This window comes from Danio rerio, chromosome 4 (assembly GCF_049306965.1).
Source record: "Danio rerio strain Tuebingen ecotype United States chromosome 4, GRCz12tu, whole genome shotgun sequence".
NCBI classification, from domain to species: Eukaryota; Metazoa; Chordata; class Actinopteri; order Cypriniformes; family Danionidae; genus Danio; species Danio rerio.
The window spans coordinates 53,297,501-53,315,947 of record NC_133179.1 but is presented as its reverse complement, the minus strand read 5'-3'; the positions used below and the strand labels follow the sequence as shown (position 1 = coordinate 53,315,947).

Here is an 18,447-nt window from a genome sequence, read left to right as displayed (position 1 = left end):
TCTTCTCCTTTCTAGCGTTGAGTTCCTCCGCACCTCCTTTCCTTCCTTCAAGCGTCGAATGCTTCCGCTCTTTCCTCCATCCCCTCTCACTCTCCCCCCACCACCTCAACATCTTTTACTCCCTACCCCTTTCCAGCGTCGAGTTTCTCCGCTACTTTTCTCTTTTCAGCGTCGAGTTGCTCCGCTACTATCTCTTCCTTCTAGTGTTGAGTTCTTCTGCTACTCTCATCTCTTCAGCCTAAGTATCACTATTCAAGGCCTGACTCCCCCGGAGTCAATCAATTACCCCAAACCCCCCCCCCCCTCTCCACAATCGACAACTTTCTTGTTTTCTAGCGTTGAGTTCCTCCGCATCTCCTATTCTATGTTCTAAAGCGTTGAGTTCCTCCGCACCTCCTTTCCTTCCTTCAAGCGTCGAATGCTTCCGCTCTTTCCTCCATCCCCTCCCACTCTCCCCCCACCACCTCAACATCTTTTACTCCCTACCCCCTTTCCAGCGTCGAGTTTCTCCGCTACTTTTCTCTTTTCAGCGTCGAGTTGCTCCGCTACTATCTCTTCCTTCTAGTGTTGTTCTTCCGCTACTCTCATCTCTTCAGCCTAAGTATCACCATTCAAGGCCTGACTCCCCCGGAGTCAATCAATTACCCCAAACCCCCCCCCCCCCCCCCCTCCACAATCGACAACTTTCTTGTTTTCTAGCGTTGAGTTCCTCCGCATCTCCTATTCTATGTTCTAAAGCGTTGAGTTCCTCCGCACCTCCTTTCCTTCCTTCAAGCGTCGAATGCTTCCGCTCTTTCCTCCATCCCCTCCCACTCTCCCCCCACCTTCTCAATATCTTTTACTCCCTACCCCCTTTCCAGCGTCGAGTTTCTCCGCTTCTTTTCTTTTTCAGCGTCGAGTTGCTCCGCTACTATCACTTCCTTCTAGCGTTGAGTATTCCGCTACTCTTACCTTTCCAGTCTAAGCTTAGACTCCCCCGGAGTCCTGCCCAGCCCACCTCCTATAGGAGTCTCCACCACCCCCTCCCCATTTAGACTCCTGTAGGAGCCTAATCTTTCAGCTCTAACTCCCACGGAGTTACCCCAAGAGCTAAGACTCCCACAGAGTCCCCCCTCCCCTCTCTCTCTCGCCCCGGCCAAATACGCATCTTTCCTACCTTCTAGCGTTGAGTTCCTCCGCATCTCCTGTCCTATATTCCCTAGCGTTGAGTTCCTCCGCATCTCTTTCTCTTCCTTCCAGCGTCGAATGCTTCCGCTCTTTCCTCTCCCCCCTCTTACAACTTCTCTCCTCTCCCCACCCTTAACTCCCAATCCCCCTTTCAGCGTTGAGTTTCTCCGCTACTTTACTATTTTCAGCATTGAGTTCCTCCGCTACTCTTTCTATATTTCAAAAACATCACTCACCAATCTGACTCCCAAGGAGTCTTCCCACGTTCTGACTCCCCCGGAGTCCTGCTCAGCCCACCACCTACAGGAGTCTCCACCTCTCCCTCCCTTCCCAGACTCCTGTAGTAGTCCAATCCTACAGCTCTAACTCCCACGGAGTTGACCCAGAGCTCTGATCCCCATAGGTTTCTTTTCTTTACCTTTCCAGCGTCGAGTTCCGCCGCATCTCATGCTCTCTTCTTCCCAGCGTTGAGTTCCTCCGCATCCTCTTTACTTCCTTCCAGCGTCGAATGCTTCCGCTCTTCTCTCCACCCCCTCTACAACCCCTCTCCCCTACCCACTACATTCCCCTTTCCCAGCGTTGAGTTCCTCCGCTACTTTTCTTCTTTCAGCGTCGAGTTACTCCGCTACTTTCCTATTTCTAGCACCAAATCCCTCTGCTACTCTCCTTTCTTCCGTTAGGCTCTCCAACCCTGCCTCCCCGAACCCAACTCCAACAGAGTCCCCAGCCTCTCCTAAGAATCAGTTTCAACTTTTCTCCTGCAGTAACCTATCTCACTTCAATTTACATTCAGCAGCCGGATATGGCACTGACCTCTCGCCTTTTGGGGGGCACTTCAATACGCGGCTGCTGTCCCGAGATGAAAACCTTTGCCTTTTGGGGAGTTCTCGAGACCTACCTGACCTCGAATTCCCCTCTCGCCCTTCTAACGGGAGGGAGCCCCGGGCTCGAGGATATTACGAGCTCAGGGCTCTCTCCCGGGACAGCATGCCAAATACGCTTTATTGATTATCAGCTAAGTGTGAACCAGAGGTGTGGACTCGAGTCATGTGACTTGGACTCGAGTCAGACTCGAGTCATGAATTTGATGACTTCAGACTCGACTTGACAAAATATGAAAAGACTTGCAACTCGACTTGGACTTGAACATAAATGACTCGGACTTTCACTTGGACTTGCGCCTATTGACTTGTAAAGACTTGCTACTTTCTATAAAAAGCCCAAAGATAAAAAGTATGTTGAAGGAGCGCTCTATCTCTGTGTGTGTGTGTGTGTGTGTGACAGAAAGCATGCGCGCATACTTTCGACCACTAGCGCTTTGTGGCGCACTTCCGTGTTTTTGCACCAGCGGGAAATTTGAAGATGCCATTTTCATTCTGACTCGGAGAGTGAAATAAACACATCCACGATCTGCTCCTTTTGTTTTATTCAGCGGATTTACAATATCTGTCAAAGGTAAGAGACTTTACTACTCGCAATGTGTTACTGTTGTGCAAAAGCATTGTTTTACTGTTGTGCATAAGTCAATGAACTTCAGTTTTTTTAACCAAACTTACCCTCTCCTCATTTATTTCACATAATTATGAATGAACATGGCTGTAATTTATGTTTTTGCACTTGGTCGTTTGTGTCAATGCGCATATGTTTTATTTTTGTGTTTTGCCCATCCTCTGACAGTATTTTCTAACTATTTAATTAGTAGTAATAATAATTACATGACATAATAACTAGATATATATAATTTATTTTTAAAGCTCTTAAAACTGTGAAAAAAGTGTTTTGTTATTTTTTGGTAACATTTTGCAATAAGGTTTTTTTAGTTAATCTATGTACTAACATGAACTAATAATGAACTATACTTTTAAACCTTTATTAATTATAGTTTAACATTTACTATTGCATTATTACAATTTAAAGGTATGCTTGTTAACATTAATGTTAATGCACTGTGGTTTAACAAAGGTTAACCAATAATTTTATTTCCATTAATTAATGAATACTGTAATGATTTATAACTGTACTTCACTGCATTGTTTGTTCACATTAGTAAATAGATAAACTTAATTAATTAATACAACCTTATTGTAAAGTGTTACCTTTTTTATATTTTGGATTGATGCTATTAATTTTATTTAGTATTTAAAACCTTAAAAGTATTTGTATTATTGTTGATGTTATGCCTCTTAGCAATATTTTAGTCCTCTACATGGTTTTTAATTAAATTTTTATTGTGAGATTGTAATGTAATGCATCTATATTGTTGAATTTCTGTTTGTTTGTTTTTCTGTATTTCCCCCTCTATATTTAAGGCTTATCTACTATTTTTAAGGTACTTAAAACCAACCATCTAATAAAAAATACAATTGACAATCACATTTCGTTTCATGAGTGTCTTTGTTCCTGTTTTGTAGGACTCTTATTTTAACAGATTTCATTGGAAAACACTTGACTGATCATTCTATTAAAGTTTTACCTTTATTATTCCATCACCCAATGAGATCATTTAATTGTGAGTTGAATTGCTCCATTTGTAATTGTTTTTAAATAAACTAAAAATGAAGACTTGTTTTTTTCAGTTTGTTGAATTTGAACTCTACATATTAAAAGATATTTAAAACCACTATGAATGTATTTAAACTAATATTTAAATTTATATAACTGTTTCACTGTGGGTATTTCTATTTTAATTTATTTAGCACATTTATTGCCTATTCAAACATGAAAACAAGTTTTAGATAATTTGTGGCTCTAATAAATTGTTAAACATTACAATATCCCTGCAGAAAAATCCAGCTTAAACCAGCCTAGGCTGGTAAGCTGGCTTTAGCTGGTCGACCAGGCTGGTTTTAGAGGGGTTTTGGTCAGTTCTAGGCTGGTTTCCAGCCATTTCCAGCCTGGTCTTAGCTGATCAGTCTGGAAACTGACCAGCAAAATCCAGCTAAAACCAGCTTGACCAGCCTGGTTTAAGCTGGACATAGCTGGTTTTGGCTGGGCTCCCAGCCTGGCTAGGCTGGTCAAGCTGGTTTTAGCTGGTCATCTCCCAGCCTGACCAGCTAAGACTAGGCTAAAAAATGGCTGGAAACCAGCCTGGAAATGGCCAAAACCCCTCTAAAACCAGCCTGGTCGACCAGCTAAAACCAGCCTAGGCTGGTTCAAGCTGTTTTTTTCAGTAGGGATTTTTGACAAAATGGTCTAAAATGATAGTTTACAAGTGCCTAAGTGGGATTTGAACCCCGTTCTTTATGAAAAGAAAGAAAAATCTGATTGGCTCTGACATTACTTTCACCAGTGGGCAGGTACTTCAATCTGATTGGCTGGTCTCTCGTGCACGTATTCAGTCTCACTGCGTTTGCTTGAGTTTTGTCCACACTGGCGCTTCATAATTTTCCTGCTTTTGCTCTCCAGAGATCCTCCTGGTAAATTGATTATTCCAGAATGTTGATATGGTTTATCAATGTTGATAATGGTTTCCTTATTTTTATCACAGTTACATTTCTGCTTGCGTTAGTTATATTTTTGTTTAAATGTTTTTTTATTTGATTAGTATGGTACACCTTTCGGGTGATTAATAAATGTTTGTAAAACAAAATGCATTCTTTACATCCAACATCTATTCTCTGTGTCTTTAAGTGTTTGTAACTGGAAATATCTCATCATAAAACATACAGCCAAAATGTTATGGTTTATTAGATTAAAAATTTAATATGTAAGTCTATTTTAGTATTTTGGTTATTGTTAATAAATAGTGCCTCAATATAAATCATATCAAAAAGCACGAAAGGAAGAGGAAACACAAGACTCAAATTCTGTATATAATCTCTGAGAGCACGCAGGAAAATGTGTGCGTGAGCAGTGCATATTTAAGAGCGAGAAAATTTGCGCGTGCGCAGCGTATATTTCAGAGCTCGCAAGCAGTTTTGTCCACAGAGGAAATCGGTGCACGAGCGTCACACAAGGTAGAGAGCAAAGTTCTTCATTGTTATGTGAAGAAAACAACATTAATTTTTGTATAAAGTAGCCTACTTCATTGAGAATATGTGCCACAATTTTACATTGCTGCTAGACAGATTTGCATCTTCATCTCTTCAGCACACACGAGATTCAATTGACAAAATACCAAGTTCACTCAATTTTACTTTGCAGCATACAGGAGTTGTTGGTCTACTGCTGCCTCATTGAGGTTGTTTATGTAGTTTTAGTTAATCACAAGTTGATCACAGAAGACATAACATAGCACAACTAAACTTAATGAACTAGACAGCAGTAGACCTGCAATTTCTGTGTGATGTGAGGCAAAATGGACTCTATTGTAGTGGAACTCGTTCTTGTGCAATGTGCTGTGTAGACAAGATGCAGCACTGTTTAGCACTTTTTCAGAAAATTACATTTGTGTTTTTATATATCTGAGCAATGTTCTTTCATAAAAAAAGGTTTGTTTAATAAATACAGATCTTACAACCATACATAATCTGTTTACAGTTCATTTTTCTGTTAAAAAGACTCGAAAAGACTCGAAAATCAAACAATAGGACTTTGGACTTGACTTGAGACTTGTTGCCTTTGACTTGGGACTTGACTCGGGACTTGCCTGTCTTGACTCGGGACTTGACTCGGGACTTGAGGGCAATGAATTGAGACTTACTTGTGACTTGCCAAACAATGACTTGGTCCCACCTCTGGGGCCTATAAGTGCCACTTTAAAATGCTAAATATTAACACAAAAATTAAATAAAATAAGAGAGAGAGAGTACCCATGTAACATTTACAAAAATATATACAGCAATTTGTCCTTTATTCTGGAGCTGGAGTTTGTCCTTTATTTTGCTGGCGCTGTTCTGCCAACCAGTCCTCTAAGGACAAATCGGCTATGGCCAAACTCCTTAGTCTTTGGTTGCCCACATTTGCTGCAAACACTTTTCTTCTCCTGTTCCCGTCTGCGCCTGTTCCTCTGGGTGTAACGGGACACAGGAACAGCAGGCGCAGGTGGAGCAGGTGCAGGTGGAGGAACAGCAGGTGCAGGTGGAGGAACAGCAGGTGCAGGTGGAGCAGGTGCAGGTGGAGGAACAGCAGGTGCAGGTGAAGCTGGGACTGCACTGGATGTTGGTGCAGCAAATGATGGAATCACCATTGACACACTCATGTCTGGGTTAAAAACAAGTGTGCCAAACAATGATCCAGGTCCTGAAATGGGCTGCACAACATCTGGTGCTGTGGGGGGGGTGCAATGGGGCACACCGTGCTGGGGGTCGGTGGAAAGGAGCACACCGTGGTGGGGGCAGATACAATGAGGCGCACTGTGGTGGGGGCCGGCGCAATAGGGCGCACTGTGGTGGAGGCTGGTATGATGGGGCACACTGTGGTGGAGGCTGGCGAGATGGGGCGCACTGTGGTGAAGATCGGTGTGACGGGGCACACCATGGTAGGGGCTGGTGCAATGTGGCAGACTGTGGTGGGGGTTGGCGCGATTGGGCATACCGTCGTGGGGGCCGGTGGAAAGGAGCACACAGTGGTGGCATCCGGCAGGAAGGAGCAAACGTTGGTGGATGCAGAAGCAGACTTTCGACCAGGTCGAAGAAGAGGTGCCTGTCCTTCTTTATTTGGAGGAAAGACAAACTGGTGTTTGGGGCCTGATGTTGTCGGTGCCTCGTCCAATTTTCCCCTCGGCAAAGGAAGCTGCGTATCTGCCACAGCAATTGGATCAAGTGGAGTCAGTCCCTGAGGGAGTACACTCATTTCCTGATCTTTTTGCCTCCGTTGAAACCTGATAATAAATGATATGTATCATTCATATATATTAATTTGGAAGTATTCAGGTAATTTAAAGAAAATAATGTGCTTTGCTTACCACTGAATAAGCGTCTTCTGGTTTAGCACAAAAAGCTGGATCACTGTTTCATCCATCAGCCTGCGACTGCCAAGCACCAGATCCCGGATGTGGTGGTAATCGGTCAGTATTTTAGACCACCTGTGCGTGCGAACACCAGCCTTCTTGGAAGTGGACTTGTGTACGGCACACAGCTTTGTACAAATGGCCTCAACCAAGCGGCTGGTGCTAGGCCACTGTGCTGGACCCTCAGGATGTCCAATCAGACAGCGCTTGATGCTCTCCACACCTGGAGTGACTCCGAAGCGCTTCCGTGCCTTAAAGCGCCCATGTGTCAGCTGAGGCTGATGTCGAGGCTGGTAGTTGATGCGCTGTTTATCAACATCCAGGAGAGCTGTCCACAGCTGAATGGCCTCTGTCACCTGCAGGTCAGTGAGGTAAGGAGCCTCACGAAGACCTACCAAATAAGCAGCCAGATCCTGCACCTTGTCCCACCCAGCAATGCCATCAGGTCCAATGACTACTCCCTGGTAAATACAGAATAAATTTAGTATATGTGGAATAAAAAAAGACTAAATAAAATTAAGTTCTTAATATATCTTACCTGAGCCTCAACAGAGAGACTGTCTCCAGACTTGGATGGCTGTGACGGCACTGAGGGGGCTGGGCTAGGAAGCTGTCCTTCTCCACCAGCTGATGTGGACGGCTCAGCCAGTAATGCTGGGGACTGAGGCAGAGGCGAAGATAAGGGGCTGTTTCTGAGATCACGGCAGGGGTCATCCTCATACAGCACTTGAACTGTGATGTCCTCCATGATCTCCTCCTCAAACCCGTCATCTTGTAGATCCTCGTCATCTACTTCCTCCACCAGCCTGCCTTCCTCCTCTGGGTTCTGGAGCACCGGAGTCAGGGTTTTGCCGGTCTGGCTGTAAAGGTGCTCCATTTCCAGCAATTCACCTTAAAAAAAATAAAACAATAAAAAAACATATATTAAATAAAACTAATGATAAAATAAACATTTAGATTACCATTTTGTGTAGTACATTAAAAGCTTAATGAATAACTTCCATAACAACTAATTAATGGATTTCTTGCCTGTATATGCTCCAGGAGGGTGATAGCGGTTATCCCAGGGCTTGCCTCCTGAGACATATCTTTTGGTGGACAATGAGCTTTGTGTTTTTCCTCTCTCTCTCCCTGCAGGTAACTGTGTCCACCTGGTAGCAATCATTGGATCTTTCTAGAGAGGAGAGAGAGTATTTAACCTGAGCTGCACTTCAAACCAGTGTTGGTGGTGTCAAGTGCAGTGGCGGAGCTTTTCTCCAAATTCAGACCTGACTCATGAGGTGAACGGATCAATTCTTTTTCCGGCTCTAAATGCGTATGATTGGCCCATGATGAACGAGTGACTCAGACCCGATAGAGGACTCAAGAGATGAATGGATCAATTCTTTTTCCAGCTCTAAACGCGTATGATTGGCCCGTGAGGAACGAATGACTCAAACCCGATAGAGGACTCGAGAGATGAACGGATCAATTCTTTTTTTTGGCTCTAAACGCATATTATTGGCCCGTGAGGAATTAATGACTCAGACCCGAAAGAGGACTCGAGAGATGATCGGATCAAATATTTTTCCTGCTCTAAACGCGTATGATTGGCCCGTAATAAACGAGTGACTCAGACCCGATAGAGGACTCGAGAGGTGAACGGATCAAATCTTTTTCGGCTCTAAACGCATATGATTGGTTTATGCCTTTCCGCGATGAACGACACGAAATGTGATGAAGACTTGAAATAACGATACAACCTGCACAAATGTACGCACGCGCAAATTAACAAATCACTCCCTAAGAGGACTTGTAGTTTCCAAATCATATTGAAGATTCGTTTAAAATGAACGAAATGTTCATGATCGACCCATTACTAAACCTGGTTAGATACCTGCTCCAGTCAGGGATTGAACCTTGTGATCTACCCAAAGTGTTATTTATGGACATATTTCTTGAACCAGTACTGTTATATATGCATTGAGTAGTTTCTGGTGGGCAAAAAATACAAAATATAACCTTAATTTCGCTTCTTTCTTTCTCAATTTCTCAAATTTTCTTATTTTTCTTGTGCTTTTTTCTTCCCCTTCCAAAACAGACTATTGTTCCCCAGCTTTAGCGGAGTCGGTAGAGGGTCCAGGGTTCAATTCTGTGTTCATGAGAGACTCTTTGTGGAGCCACAGCTTTTGCCGTTGAGCTATCGCTTGCTGAAAGTTTCATCTGAATGCACAACACGTGTACTAGGCATGAGGACATGGGAGAACAGGCAGTCTTGTAGTCATGGCTGCGTGGTTAAGGCGATCGACTAGAAATCGGTTGGGGTATTCTCCCGCAGGTTCAAGTCCTGCCAACTATACACACATCCTGTTCCTTTTTAAAATTGCAGCAGTCATCAATGTTTGCATTTCCATTGTTTCTTGGGAAAAGCGTTGTGCTGGTAGGAGGAGAAAAACAACTGTGTCTTCTCACTGAAGAGAAAGGGGCATATCACATGGAGGAACATACCACACAAGAGCCACAGCGGCAATCCTGTAGCTCGCTGTGATCGTATAGTGGTTAGTGTTCTGCATTGTGGCCACAGCAACCCTGGTTCAAATACGTGTCATGGCATGTTTTTCAAGGCGACATTGGTGTTGCACTCTGTGTTGCCATCCATAATCTCCAGCCTCCTTTTAGTGCAGGCTGTGCTAATGGCACATCCTGAATGTTTACGTTTCCTAAAGTGTGGAAGACTAGGGATTCGATATAAGAGAAATAGGATCTTTGATGGCAGCATGCTGTGTAGATAACTAGTGATCAAGTCATGCTTCTAAGGCATGGAAGGAATCTTTTTAATTGTTGAGTGTCCATTCATTGCCACAACAGCAGAAAGACATTCTGCAGTTATCATTGATCTCTTTAATGTCTCCTACATGACATGGAGTCCAAACTATTGTGTTGTACTGATGTCTACACTTACAACAACCATAAACCCAACCTCAAAGTAACCTGTTTTAGCAACATCTACACCAACCATAAGCCTAAACCTCATCTCACGGTAAACTTTAGTGTACTGTGAAGGTCTGCACCAACCACAACCCTAAAAATTGCCTACTTATAAATTGCTGTTGTGGAGCCCGGATAGCTCAGTCGGTAGAGCATCAGACTTTTAATCTGAGGGTCCAGAGTTCAAGTCCCTATTCGCGCATGTAAGGCTCATTTTGTGGAGCCACAGCTTTTGCCGTTGAGCTATCGCTTGATTAAAGTTTCAACTGGATGCACAATACATGTACTACACATCAAGACATGCCAATACAGTCAGTCTTGTAGTCGTGGCCGAGTGGTTAAGGCGATGGACTAGAAATCCATTGGGGTGTCCCTGCGCAGGTTCGAAGCCAGCCGCCTACGTCCATCCCCTTTTTAAAATTGCAGCAGTCGTCAATTGTTTGCATTTCCATTGTTTCTTGGGAAAAGCGTTGTGCTGGTAGGAGGAGAAAAACAACAGAGTGTTCTCACTGAAGAGAAAGGGCCTTATCACAGGGAGGAACATACCACACATAGGTCACAAGGGCTGTTTCATAGCTCGCCGAGATTGTATAGTGGTTAGTACTCTGCGTTGTGGCCGCAGCATCCCCGCGTTGAACGGGGTCATGTCGTGAATTCGACTTTTCATCAATTAGAAATTATCAGACCGGAGGTTTTGAATATCAGAAAATAGACTTTATTCTCCATAATAAAGCCGAGAAAGAGCAGAGCAGACCCCAGAGCATTCTGAAGTCTCTCCGGGACACCTTCTAAAGTATCTGTGTTCTCCATAATCTTTATACAGGTAATTATGACACACCCCTTTGTGTCTCTTTTTAACTCTTGACCACTTTTGAATAGGTTTTCTAGTCTAAGGGGTCCTGCTATTCTTGGCTCTTAGCCCACCAGCTCATGTCAACAGAGATGTTACAGGTCTATGTCAGCAAAGTATAGATACAACTTATGCAAAGGAACTAAGGGTTTACATACATTGTTATGATAGGATAATAACTTGATAATATGTTACTCATTCTAACTTCTGCCACATATAGCTTCATACAAGTATTTAACATATATAATCAGTGCTTTACATATTCAGTTATTCTACACAATCAGCCATTCAGTAATAGCCTTCTCCTAGTGTTGCTTCTGTGCAGGCATACTCATATTACACAGTATTTTTAACACATGCTAGCATGTTTGCTGCAAACACTACATACATTTTGAGAAGAGAAAATTAACTGCTTTACACTAAGAAAATACTACACACTGAGAGAATGGAAATCTTCTTCAATCCCTCCTCTTAAGACTTTAGTCTTAATATTATTGTCTTTTAACCCAAAGTGCAATTTCATAATCCAGTTCTCTTAATTACCTCTATCTAGTGACTGATATAAGCCACATAGCTGTTATCAATTGACCAGATTATGCCACTGTGCTTTGACAGAAGTCCAGCCAAACATCTCCCCTCTCTTTTGATTTGAAGGAAGTAAAAGACTGTACTCTGTTTTTTCTTTTAACACATCAAAGACAACAATGTTTTAAGCACAAGTATTCAGTTGGTTCAGTCCTACACAGCAAATTTAGATTTAACTACCTTAGAGTTAAAATTAACACTCCCTCATAGTTTATATGGGAACCACTATAAGTGTTAAAAATAACACTTTTAAAAGTGTTAACATTGTCAACACCAAGAGAGTGTTAATTAGCAAACTCTTATTGTGTGAAATATCTGTTACATTTCCGAAAAAATACCAGCAGCTGTGGTTGCCAGAATCTTTCTGTGAAAAACATGGAAGTTTTATATAACTGTACAAACTTACAAAAAAATAACCATATTTCATGAACTAATACAATATTCAGTTTACAAAATCATAGCTTAGTAGAAAAAAATGTAAAGTCTTTAGATGCAATAAAGTTTTCATGTGTGATTGCAACTAGCAAACAGATTTTGACTGCATTAGTAACTACACAGTTACCTTTAAACAAAAGAAGATGCAGCATAACATCAAATACTCTCAGTTCATCTTGGACTTGAACAGAGACGCTATTATCCTCCACAATGGTGACACAAAAACCGTTTTGCTGTTTTTCTTTTTTTTTTCTTTCCATTTTTAGATTTTACAGAAAAATACCAGCAGCTGTGGTTGCCAGTAATCTGCTGTTTTTAACATTCATAAATTCAGTTTACAGAATATTTCTGTTAAAAGCACATTCAACAGTCTGTATTTTTTTATTGATCTCACACTGCAAATTTTAGATTTGGTAGATTTAACTACCTTAGAGTTAAAATTAACACTCCCTCAGTGTTTATATGGGAACCACTATAAGTGTTAAAATAACATTTTTGAAAGTGTTAAAATTTTTAACACCCAGAGTGTTAATTAGCAAACTCTTATTGTGTAAAATATCTGTTAAATGTATGTCAAAATACTGGCAGCACTGGTTGCCAGTAATCTGCTGTTTTCAACATTTTACATTCGTAAATTCAGTTTCCAGAATATTTCTGTTAAAAATACATCCCATAGTCTGTATTTTTTATTCGAACACACTTAAGCCTTAAATTCCAGAGCAAAATCCTAACTAGTGTCCTCACTACAGAGGGCTGAACACTCAGACAGTGATGAAGTTAATGAGACAATTAAGTGTCTAATTAAAGGAGGATTGAGAATTGTTGATGAACAACTGTTAACAAGCAGAATCACTGAAGGAAAGAAAAACACAAGCCAAAACCAAAGATGAAATCAACTGAGAAAAAAAACTAATAAAAAAAATAAAATAATAATCAATAAAAATAAAACAAATTACACAATAAAAATTTTATTTTTCAACATCTTTGAAAAAAAACTCATCAAATAAACAACTTATCATGGAGCTTCACCTATTACTGACCTTTGACTTTATTTCTGTCATGTGAACAAAAGCTCTTAATGAAATTTCCGTTGTTCATTTGAAGTCACCATGATGGAGGACAGAGTCTGCTTTAGTCAGGCTCTTCAACTTCTTACTGTAAATGTCTTTTATTTTGGCTGCTATAGTTAGTGTTAATCACACTATTTATACATATAGCATGGAAAGCCTAAAGAAAATGAAAGTGTCAGTCTGAAGAGATTATTAAGGATATCATAGCCATCCTTTCCTGCTTTTTTTTTTAATTCAGTCTCATATTAGTTATGTGTGAGAAATAAATAGTATACATAAATGAAACCACTGAAGCTCCAACAATTAATGACCTTATAACAGGTTTAAAAACACCATTTACAATGAGAATGTTTGATCTATGGCAAAACTGAAAAACACCCAGACATCAACAATTAGTCTTTGAATCTCAATAATGGTGACAAACAAAAAAATAAAAAAAAAGTAAAAAAAAAAACACTACTGAAATATCACCTCCCAAAAACAACACAAAATACAGGAAAAGAAAGAGAACATAAAAAAGAACATAAAGCTGCATAATTTATTCATGCTGCAATGCATGCTGGGAGCTTTGTACTATGCTGGCACCCAGCATGCATTGCGGCATGAACTATGCAGCTTTTTTTTTTTTTTAGCAACCACGGTTGAGGTTCATATGTTGATTCTTGATGCCTGTGTGTCATAAAGAGCAAGCTGGAGCTTGAATGTTTAGTGCATGACACTCTAATTATTAATTGCATCCTAATTGTTTGTTGAATTTTCTATGAAGAGCAGCAGACTGCCAGAAGTATTGTCCCTTGCAGCTTTAATACAACTATTTTTGCATATTTTTATGAATCAACTTAACAAACACCTGAAATAAAATCTATAACAATTAAGCATAAACAGTATAGTTTCTCTTGACCTTTCTTGCTATAGCTAATGAGTTTTAGAAACACAGCTATAACAGTCAGAAAAACATTAGGATATATTAGTAAAGCTTCAAGAGCTCAAATAAGCAGCCTCTGATCTCTATGATGGTGAGGTCAAATGAAATATTTTTAATAAAAAAAAATATAACCTCTGTTCATTGTCAAATATTCTTACAGAAATGAAGTCAAACTGTAATCAGTGAAGCTGCTTATACTATTATTTAATGGAGTTGTTTAATCCTCTGTTTTAATTCAGTTGGTTTGGTGTGAGGCTGTGTCTGTAGTTTTATTTCTTCCTTCAATTTCTTATTCCTTCAGTGATTGTGCTTGTTAACAGCAGGTGTTCAACAGCAGGTGTCTGAATTCACTTATTTGTGGTCATTCACTCTGTCTAGTGGACTAAACTAATTGACTAATTTAAGGGCCAGGTGAATGAGGGTGTGGTGAGATTTCAGACACTCTGATTAGTTTCTCTAATACAAGGGTTTTCTACAAAGGTAGATACATGTTACTCTGTGTGACAAGGAGGCAAATCAGCTTCTAACGCCGAGAGGGTTATTTTACCTTTATCTAACTCTAGAATTTTAACACTTTACTCTGAATTACCACAACACTTGAAATTTAACACCAATGAATTTGCTGTGTACCAGTGTCCAAAACGTGGTGCTGCAGAAGATGATAGTGTAATATAGTGACACATGTCCGTCCACTGTGGTTACATATACACAATTACTAAAAGTCACACTAATGTAGTCAGTGTTCTTCTTTCACAGATTGGTCTTGTGCAAATTCAATCCTCAGTGTTGTGAGAGTTTGTCTTCAGCTCTACAATCCTCAAACGGTGTCCTGAGAGAGCTGGACCTGAGTAACAATGACCTGCAGGATTCAGGAGTTAAGCTTCTCTCTGGTGGACTGAAGAGTCCAGACTGTAAACTGGAGATACTGAGGTAAACGCTTTTCCATCAATTAATACAATGACAGAAGAAAGGCCCAGGTCAGAATGAACAGAATTGTATAAAGTACTGTACCTGCAGAAAACAACAGCAGGAAATATCAAGCTGCACTCGTGACTTTTTCTCAGTAATATCTCTCTGCCAAACAAATATGATGTGGACTGTTTGTGTTTGTAGATTGTCTGGCTGTATGGTGACAGAGGAAGGCTGTGGTTTTCTGTCTTCAGCTCTGACTTCAAACTACAATGAGCTACAATCATCCAGGAGATTCAGGAGTCAAGCTGCTCTCTGAACAACTGGAGGATTCAAACTACACACTGGACAAACTCAAGTATGTGGAGCAGCACTGCCTTTTTTATTGTGAATACAGATACTTTGATACTTCACTGCTCTTCTAGTGTCCAGATATTAATCAAAGCTGTTAAATATGTCAGTGCACTGGGGCAGTTCTCACATTAAGCGTGATATTATATCTCATATTAACACTGTACAGTTTCAGCATTGTAGTTGAGCAGTGAAACTTGTTCTCTACATTTCTGCTGAAGAACTGTACAGTATCAGGTCAGAGATGTGTGTGTACTGTTCTCCAAATACGTCCTGTGTATACTTTAACAGCAAGTTAAACTCTCCCTCATGAACTTCACAGACACAGAATGTCCTTTATCACACTTTAATAAGGGCGGAGTAAAACTATAAACAGGAAGAAAATAAACAATATCAATTTACATTCACAATGTGGACATAACAAAGATGTTTCTGGCAAATATCTCACATATCTTGTAATCTGGCTCTTTTCTGCTTCTAAACTAACATGAACACAAAATATCAGGCAATAAAAGTGATCAGCAGACAGTGATGCTGGTTCTGATATAGTCCAGTGACAATCACATGTTGAACAAACTCAAATAAAGCAAATGACAAAAAACTCCTAAACTAATCCTTTATAACTGAAGTATTATGAACAATAAACAGAACACAAACCCACGAAGCTTCCAAAGGGCGAGGAGGACTGCAGATTGGTCTGGATTCACTGCTCTCCAACTTAGCAATGTTTGGAGATGATGAAGTGAAGTTTCATAAACTAATTTCGAGAGGAGCACGTGATATGATTGTGCACCGCTGGCCACTCATCCGTAATCAGTAATAATCCAATCAGAATGATCCTAGCTTAGTATAAATGGATCACTTTCTCCCCATTGCACTATCTTCATTTTGGAAGAATGCTTCCCGCTACAAACACTCCAGCATTTAAACTACGCTTCAGCATCATTCAACGTTCTGGCATGGAAGAACAAACAATCAACAACAACAACGTCTCCAACCAGAACCCCGCTCTCCCCAAAACTCCAGCAGCTGCCTCGCCAGCAATCGAGCCAGAATCCCCGCAAGAAGCCGGCATATCAACTCTTCCATCTTCTACTTCATCTGCCCCTCACTACACAAGCCACAACTTCGTCTAAACTTTTGACGCCGGCGATTTCAAGCCACCGGAGAGAAGCCGAACTCACAGATCACCTAACGTTAACGGTCCACTTTCGGTAACGTGCATGCTTTAAAGGGAAGTCTGGCGAGATCAGCGTGAATAGAACGCTTTAAATGAAGAACTCACCTCTCAGCCTCCCGCTGGTCAGCAGATCCATAACATTTCGACAGCTGAAATAGTTCGAAGGCAAATGACAAGGCAATCTAATCCATAAACATATGTCCACAACACCTTCATTCGTCGATATACATCCATGAAAAGACGCACTGATATCCAAACCAGCTGCTGGTGAGAATGGAGCCATACTTTCACGCATAAACATTGTAGCGATCTGATCTACAAAATGGCCGCCGGCCTTTGCACTCTGAACTCTTGACCGTGACTCCAAGGAGCCAATAGCTTAAAGGGGAAGTATCACCATCCAATGAGCTTTCCAAAACTGGAGACGGTCCCGCCTTCTCTCCCGACAAATTCATGAATGGACTGCGTGCAGAGACTTTGATTCCGGCCAAATAATCATGTTGAGATTACAGACATGTTACTTATCATGGATGGAGTAAAGCCATGATAAACATTACATTCACACAGTTCCTATTAAGTGGCAACATCGTTTTATAAGTTTGATGTAGGCAGTTGATATATTTACATTTTATTAATAATTATATATTAAAAAAAAAAAAAAAAAAAATTCTGAAATGAGTATTACCCAGCAAGTGATAGACAACCTACACATCAAGCAGTAACCCTTTTGTATCACGCCAATTGTGACTGTCATATCAATACACCTGAATGTCAGTCAGTTTATAATGACAGTAAGAAAACAATTTCTTGCTCGACTGCAACAAACAAGAGGAGGACATTTCTGGCCATGGAGTAGCTTTCATACTTATACTTTGTGTTAAATACATTCGTGTTTTAAAAACTGCTATATCAGTAAGGGGTTTAAACTCCACTCCATCATCATCTCACCAGCTCTCCAAGAGGTTTCCTGGACTTCCAGCATAGAAGCGCCCCATACGCTCGGTTCTCCTTCTAATTACCACCCTGCAGGAGGACAAATGCCCACTTCTACAACCCTGGCACATTGTGACATTAAGTATTGGAACATGCATTAACAAAGGCGCTTCCATTCACAATCATCCATACACTTATGAAGACTCCTCCCACGAATATCAGCCAATACAATTAATCATGTCTGCTGTACATGTGCCATGTCGCTAAGATTTCATTTCTAATTCTCTCTTGTTTTCCATTTTAGAGTTCAAGACTGCCAGCTCCTGAAACTGCCCTCATTCAACCCATCACACTCTTCATCCATTCCTAATGCATTTACACTCTTCGCAAAGATACTTTCTGCCTATACAGCCCACACCCTTGATACCATATTCACATATCCCCCCCCCCCATTTACTCTTCATATCACTATTGACAATATTTAGCACTCATAACGCTCCAATGCTGACTATCATTTGTACTTCCGCTATAGCAGAGTCGCTCCGCCGAGCCTCATTCTCCTTCTGCACCCCCCCCCCCCTTCTTCCCATTTATAGATGACACAACCGCCCTGTCACACGATTCTGATTTAAGAGATTTTTATAGCAGTTCTTTGCTCCACAGGTATCCCCCAGATCAACTCTCAGTCACTCTTACACAGGGTGTCTCCGGAGTATCAGAAGGTGTTGGGGGCTTATAAGTCAATATAGAGGAGTTTAAGGGCTTAAAGTATTAGAAAGTCTTAGATTCCTTTACAAGGTAATACATTTATTGTTGAACAAGGTATCATCGTATGCTAAAGTTTGACTATTCAAGCCGTGAATATCAGGATACTAGGTAGTTACGTAATCAGTAAAATTCTACTAAGGTTTGACAGCTTGCCGCTTGTTTACTGCAACACTATCAGTCTGCAGCTCTATAGGTGACAACCTGTCGAATCGGCTAGATTTTAATATACATGTGTCTGTATTCGAATGTTTAGTTGGATTCATTTATTACATTTTAATATTTAGTAAATATTCCGTAAGATAAATCTCGCCAGCTTTTTTGATTGAAAATGGTGATAAGGTCTTTAAATGTGTGGGAAAAGTATTAAAGGTGTTGAATTACTTCTCTTATTCCTGTATAATATGTTTCAGAATATGA

General features: G+C 40.8%; 2 protein-coding genes, 1 long non-coding RNA gene and 1 other non-coding gene across 4 annotated transcripts in view; 2 read left to right on the top strand and 2 right to left on the bottom strand.

Moving 5' to 3' along the window:
* The window catches only part of LOC141381964 (uncharacterized), a 1,176,553-nt gene that overhangs the window by 67,618 nt on the left and 1,090,488 nt on the right, over window positions 1-18,447 (bottom strand). The gene's annotated exons all lie outside the window — the stretch shown is intronic.
* LOC141381805 (uncharacterized) lies at window positions 4,712-8,317 on the bottom strand. Its single transcript, XM_073948430.1, has 4 exons — window positions 8,087-8,317; window positions 7,596-7,948; window positions 7,013-7,518; window positions 4,712-6,928 (listed from the first exon to the last, which is right to left on the bottom strand). Exons 1-4 carry the CDS (start codon window positions 8,220-8,222, stop codon window positions 6,304-6,306), a joined length of 1,620 nt encoding a protein of 539 aa, XP_073804531.1. The 5' UTR covers window positions 8,223-8,317; the 3' UTR covers window positions 4,712-6,303.
* On the top strand, window positions 10,345-10,426 carry trnas-aga (transfer RNA serine (anticodon AGA)). The gene has a single exon. It is a non-coding gene; the product is annotated as a tRNA-Ser (tRNA).
* Window positions 15,015-18,447, top strand: part of LOC141381851 (tripartite motif-containing protein 16-like) — a 6,640-nt gene continuing 3,207 nt past the window's right edge. The window contains exon 1 of the mRNA XM_073948995.1: window positions 15,015-15,156. Within this exon, the coding sequence (XP_073805096.1) occupies window positions 15,071-15,156 (86 nt within the window). The 5' untranslated portion in view covers window positions 15,015-15,070. The remainder of the gene's footprint in view (window positions 15,157-18,447) is intronic.